Source organism: Salvia splendens, unplaced genomic scaffold, assembly GCF_004379255.2.
Source record: "Salvia splendens isolate huo1 unplaced genomic scaffold, SspV2 ctg770, whole genome shotgun sequence".
NCBI lineage: Eukaryota > Viridiplantae > Streptophyta > Magnoliopsida > Lamiales > Lamiaceae > Salvia > Salvia splendens.
In genome coordinates, this window is record NW_024599445.1 from 27,605 (window position 1) to 34,384 (window position 6,780).

Consider the following 6,780-nt stretch of genomic DNA (forward strand, 5'->3'; position numbering starts at 1 on the left):
GGCAGCCGGCTTCTTTTTCGGCTTGCGGCAGTCCTTGGAAAAATGGCCAGGTTTGCCACAGTTGCAGCAGTTGCCTTCAACCTTCCTCACAGGCTGCTTCTTCTTGCCCTTGTCCTTTGCAATTGGACGGGAGCTTTTGTTGGAGGGACCGCCCCGATCCAACAGATTGGCCTTAGCAACAGGTGGGCCATTGGCCTTAGCCAAACCATCGCGTTTGCACACGTCTGACTCGATGCGCAGCTTCACGATCAAGTCTTCAAGATTCATCTCCTTTCGCTTGTGCTTAAGGTAGCTCTTGAAGTCCTTCCAGCCGAGTGGAAGTTTTTCAATGACCGTGTCCGTCGTGAAGGCTTCAGGAAGGGTCATTCCCTCGTCGACGAGGTCGTGGATGATCAGCTGGAACTCTTGCACTTGGTCCATGATCGGTCGGAAGTCGACCATTTTGTAATCCAAGTACTTGGCTATTACAAATTTCCTAGTACCCGCATCATCACTACGGTACTTCTTATCTAGCATTTCCAACACTTGTTTTGATGTGGGAATAGTACAATACACGTTATAGAGACTATCATCTAAAGCACTTAAAATAAAGTTTTTACAAAGATAGTCTCCTTTGCGCCAAGCGTCATACTCGACGTACATCTCGACACGTGCCTCGTCCTCGCTTGGCGGGCTTGGCGCGTTTTTCTTGAGGAAGTTCACGACGCCCAATGTTGTTAGGTAGAACAACATTTTCTGTTGCCATCTCTTGAAGTCTGTTCCCGTGAACTTTGATGGCTTCTCGGCGGGTGGCATCATCCTTGGTGCCATTGGTGTTCCATGAAAGGGACCAAGTCCGTTGCCCCCGTAGGAGCTAACAATTGGTTGGGACACAGTGCCCCCATCGTTGCGTGGAGCATGGAGGCCCCCGCATTAATGCCGAACCCGATGGATCCGGTACCCGTGCCGACCCCGAAGGATCCAGCACCCGTGCCGACCTCGATGGATCCGGCACCAGTGCTGCCCCGAAGGAGCTAGCACCCATGTTGACCCCGAAGGATCCAACACCCGTGCCGTGCCCGAAGGCCCCGACACTCGACCCACTGAAGGATCCAATGGAACCACTGAAAGTGGAACCGACCCACCCACTCGAGGTGAATCCGGAAATCGTCCCAAAGGTGTTGTCAAACACCCAAGGAGTTGTTGATGAAGAAGTTGTGAAGCCAGGAGTCGGAATCATCGTTATGTCCGACGACGTGTTGACGGGAGCGACGGGGGACACAGTGGATGGGACGGTGGCAGCGGCGGTAGACGAGTCAGTCGACATCTCCAAGCAAAGGTGTTGATTTAAGTTCAGTTGGTGTGTAAATCCTTTAGTGGCAAGATTATCTCGTCTTGCGATTGTTGTGGAAATGAGATATACAAATCTTGCCGGGTGAAAAATTACACGGAAAATAAAGGAAAATTACACGGAAATAACTGAACAAAAATTACACGAAAAAAAACTTGTGGAAAGTGGTAAGCCGAGTCGATGAGTCCTCTTTCCGCAAGACGAGATACGCCCCGGTAGTGCTCACGGTTTGGCGTGTCGTCCCCAAAGATAAAACGGCTTCATCTCTGAAGCAGCAGCACCGCTAGCAGCAGAGCTCCGGCGAACAGGAGTGAGGCGGGGGCAGAGCTTCGACGGGAAGTTTATGCAGAGAGGGAGAGAGCGTGTATGCAAAATGCTTGAGTATGTTGTGTATAGAATGCAATGGATGCATGCCTATTTATAGGCCAAGTCCACCTGCAGGGCATTGATGGAGTCAACAACCATTATGTGTGTCATGATGGCTTGACTGTAACCGTCGGGGGTTATTGACTGGTGCACTAGCCAGTGGGAGCTGAAGAGACACGACGCACCTGGACATGATACACGACGGGATACACCATGGACCGACAGTGTCCATCGGGGACCTTTTGTCTCCCGTTATTCGTCGGGGTCAAGCGGGGACCTTTTGACTCCCGTTGTGAGTTGGGGTCCAGCGGGGACATTTTTTACTCCCGTTATGCGGCGGGGTCCATGACGTGGACCAGGACCCGTAGGGGATAGCGTGGAGTTTGGGTTGGTCTAAAAAGAACAAGCGGGGCACGAACCACGCTCAACGACTAGCTCCAAAGAACAGCCCAAAGAACAATTGCCAAGGCACAAGACACAAGGCACCAGGCACGGGACACGGGTCACGGTGCACGGTGCGCAGCTCTCGGCTCGCGAGCGGCGGGCGGCCTCTGTCACCCGTCTTATTCCACGATAATTATTACACATGATAATTCATCTGATTAAATATTTCATCAAAGAAGTTTATCATCCCCGATGTGGGATAATTAACACCTAGTTAATTAATCCCTTAGTCTTTTCACATAGCTCATTTCTAGCTTTATTGTGATCAAGTTTAATATATTATTTCTCACTCGCCGGGAATCGGATTTGAGAAAATAAATATACTACGGTCATCTACTCGGAACGTAGATCGACGTTATTGCATTTAATTTCACAAAATTAAATGTCTTGTAATATTTATTATTAGTCAAAAAATATTTGACCAAGCACGATTCCAATAGTATATATATGTGGCACATTCTATCGTGTAAAGATCTTTCACTACCTTCTAGTATATCCAATGGCGGGCGGGTTTAGGATTCAAAAATGGAGGGAAAGAATATATATTACTAGCTTGGTTTTGGTCCGACTGACTTTTTTTTTGTCTTTGGGGCAACGTCGGAGGCAAACATGAGAATTTTACGTTCGGATAAAAGAAAATTAATCGCACAAAGGGGGTAATCGCCCCTTCCTGTCCCTAGATCCGCCACCGAGTATATTATTTTATCCACTCCCGTCTTAAAAAATACACAAAAAAAAAACGTAGTCAAAACAATAAAAATTAATATTATATCTACCATCATGAATTCTCGTCCTAAAAAGAGGTGTGCAATAACTTATGAATTCTCTTTGCACAAAATACACTATTCATCTTCAATTTCAATAACACCAAATTTGAACAGCATTTCTTTGGTATTTAGTCTTCTTTAGAGAATGAATCATAAGAACTGCATACGACATGACCAAATTTCTCAATATCAATAGCCCGTGTTAGGAGATTGAAATATGAAATCATAATAAAATATTCTGCACTAATGTAAATTTAGTAAAATATGAGATAGATAAAGAAATTATTGAAATATTAATGGTAGAAAATGAGATTCACTTGATTATAGATAAAAAAAATTATATGAATAGAAGTTGAATAATTTTTAAGAATAATAAAAAAATGGATTATTGGCTGTAAACAGAAAGAGATGTATTACGTGATCGATTAGGCATACGAAACTATAATTAAGCAACAATTAAGAGATCGGTATGTGCATGTGTCCCCCAAATCTAAATATAGTTCTGTGGTGATCTTGTACCTAATAATGGTGCATATCACATGCCTTATATTTTTCAAATTTATTGATTGACATGTTGGAATTTATTGATATATTTGGCCCTTTGCACCTGACAACGAACAAAACAATTATGACATGATTACAAATTTAGCAATTGGGAGACAATATATATATATAGGGTTGTATTATATACCAAACTAGTTTAAAACACTAAACGCCAAACACTTCATTATATAATAATGCGGAGTTCATTAAAACTTTATTTGTAGTTCATTATAGGGAATTCTGAGATTTAAAAACACTAACATCATCATGCATAGTTTAGAAATCTGAAGTTCATTATAAGTTTGTTATTAGTTCATTATAATGAACTACATGTTATCATATAATGATGTTGTTCGGCGTTTAAGGTTTAGGAGTGGTTTGGTATTGATCACAGTCCTATATATATATATTATATATATATATATATATATAGAGTTGTGATCATATGATAACCCCTAAATCACGTAATAACCCTATAACTAAATCTAGACCACACGTTTTTAAAATCACGCGGTCTAGATTCAAACTTAGATTTACTTCATAAAAAAAAGGCGCGGGGGTAAATACGTCATTTCGCTCATTTAAATATCTGAATTTCGCTCAAATCTTTCTCTCTTTCTCAGTTCGATTCTTTCCTATTCTCCGCGATTTGGTTTCAGATTTCCATAATCTCCAGATTTCCTTCCGATTATTTCCATAGAGATTTCCTTCCGATTATTTCAATAGACTCCAGATTTTCTTCCGATTTGGTTCATTATTAAATAATCTCCAGATTTTCATTGATTATCTGTTCAATAGCTGTCAGAATTTGCTTCGATGGAGAACGTAGCAAATAACGAAGGTAACAATCATTATCTATTATTTAGCTTATTGATTGTGTTCATATTTTATTTTATTGATTGTTTTGATTCATGTATTGAATTTGATTTTTGATGAATATTAGTTGTCTATTGGTTTATGTTTGTGATGTACGGAAATTCTTATTTAATTAAATTATGTATTGCCGTTTTTGTGTTAAGATGATAGTTTTGGCTTATTAATTTTAGGTTTGCATCATAATATGATAGTTTTACCGGATACAATGATATTCCGAGTTGATAGTTTTTGGTGTATAAAATGATACTTTCAGCCGATAGAATGATACGTTCAGCCGATAGAATGATAGTTTTGCCGGGTAGAATGATACTTTCAGCCGATAGAATGATATGTATTTTTGGTGTATAAAATGACATTTTTGTTTAATAAAATGATACTTTTACCTTATAAAATGATAATCTAAGCGGATAAAATGACAGTTAGCTTATAAAAATTATAGTTTAGCTGGAGAAATTGCATATAAGCTGATAAAATGATACTTTAACGTGAAAAAATGACATAAAACTGACACAATGACATAAAAATGATAAAATGATAGTTTCTGATGATAGATTTTCCTGATAAAATAATACTCCGAGTTGATAAAATGATACTTTTACTGATTTGTAGGTTTGTACATTCCTGTTTGTGATGATGCTTTGAAGCCAATGATTGGTATGAAATTCAATACATTAGTAGAAGCATCTGGTTTCTATGAACACTATGCCCATTCAGTTGGTTTTGGCATTCGTAAACTGGGCAACAAATCAGTTAATGGTATTATTAAGTGGCAGTATTTGTCTTGCAGCAGGCAAGGCTCTAAGAGTTTTATACCTGGTCATGCATCCAAATCAACTGAAGTGTCTGTTAAGAGGCGTAGGTGTCGGTCGTTTAGGTGTGAATGTCTTGCTAAGCTCAACTTGAGATATTTTTCAGATGGTATTAGCAGCGGGTATGAGGTTTATCAGTTTGTTGAGTATCATAATCACTTAATGGTTGCGGATGAGCATAGGCATTTTATGACGGCCAATCGCAGTCTGGATCCTATCCATCGAAGTTTTATGGAGGATTGTGGCAGGTGTAATATTGGTCCCACTCAAACATTCAAACTTTTGAAGGAGATAATGGGTGGACCTGAAAATGTTGGATGTGATATTATTGATATTAGAAATGGTTATCGTGATATTATGTCCAATATTGATGGTTCAGATGCTCAAATGATTTTTGATTATATGCATTCTCAAAAGGAATTATCTGATGCCTTCAATTATGAAATTGAGGTAGGATCTCATGGAAAGTTAACTAAACTCTTCTGGGCTGATGCTATTTCAAGACGAAATTATCATATGTTTGGAGATGTAATTTCATTTGATTCAACATACAACACTAACAGGTATATTACTTTTGTTGCTAAAAGACCTAAAATGATACTTTTTGCTGATACAATGATAGTTTTTGCTGATACAATTATATTTCAGTGGATACAATGATACTTTTTGCTGATAAAATGATAGTCATAGCTGATAAACTAATACTTTTCTGTATGCATGAAAATATAACTCAGTTTTATGTTATGTTTTGAAGGTATTGCATGATTTTTGCTCCATTCACTGGAAAAGATAACCATTCCAGAGCAGTTACATTTGGAGCTGGATTGTTATCAAGTGAAGGCAGAGACTCATATTCTTGGTTGTTTGGCTGTTTTGTTCGATGTATGGGGGTTGCACCCAAAATGATTATCACTGATCAAGATTGGGGGATTAAACTTGCTGTTCAACAAGTACTTTTGCAAACAAGGCACCGATGGTGCATGTGGCATATTATGGTTAAGGTGTCAGATAAGTTGCCCAAATCCTTGCTTGGTAGTGAAGATTTCAAAAAAGAGTTTAATGCATGTGTTTGGTCTGATTTGTTAGAGCCTGATGAGTTTGATATAATATGGAATGATATTATGGAACGGTATGGATTAGAAGACGTCCATTGGTTTGGATCGATGTTTGAAGATAGAGAATTCTGGGTTCCTGCTTATTTTCGAGATTTTCCCATGGGGTCGCTTCTTAGGACTACATTGATGTCTGAATCAGAGAATAGCTTTTTTAAAAACTACACAAAGCCTCGTGCAAATCTTGTACAGTTCATGAATTTCTTTAACTGTGTTGTTGGAGATCAAAGGAATGCCAATTCACGATTGAACTACTTGGATTACTCAACTATTCCTGATTTGTCAACCCAATTGCCTATTGAGAAGCATGCATCTACAATCTACACTGATAATATTTTCAAACATGTAACAGGAAAATAAGTATGGTATGTGAGATTGTTTCGATAACTGTTGAGGATAACATCAAGATGCATAAGGTCAAAGACCAATATGGTAGAACATGGGATGTTAAGTATGATTGTAAGCAAGACACATTCGAGTGTAGTTGTAAGAATTTCCAGAAATTGGTTTGTTATGCTGTCATATATTTTTTT

General features: G+C 39.1%; 1 protein-coding gene across 1 annotated transcript; it reads left to right on the top strand.

Moving 5' to 3' along the window:
- The first annotated feature begins 1,022 nt into the window (after positions 1-1,022).
- On the top strand, positions 1,023-6,607 carry LOC121791296 (protein FAR1-RELATED SEQUENCE 5-like). The gene is made up of 4 exons (XM_042189298.1): positions 1,023-1,318; positions 5,117-5,454; positions 5,515-5,602; positions 5,890-6,607. The coding sequence occupies exons 1-4, from the start codon at positions 1,023-1,025 to the stop codon at positions 6,605-6,607; spliced, it is 1,440 nt and encodes a 479-aa protein (XP_042045232.1).
- Positions 6,608-6,780: the final 173 nt, after the last annotated feature.

Excerpts from the sequence above, each read along its gene's own strand:
- LOC121791296 (XM_042189298.1), top strand. The coding sequence starts at position 1,023 with ATGTTGACCCCGAAGGATCCAACACCCGTGCCGTGCCCGAAGGCCCCG. Across the intron at positions 5,455-5,514 it reads TGGACCTGAAAATGTTGGAT|ATGCTCAAATGATTTTTGAT; the intron begins GTGATATTATTG and ends TTGATGGTTCAG. Across the intron at positions 5,603-5,889 it reads GAGGTAGGATCTCATGGAAA|GTATTGCATGATTTTTGCTC; the intron begins GTTAACTAAACT and ends TATGTTTTGAAG.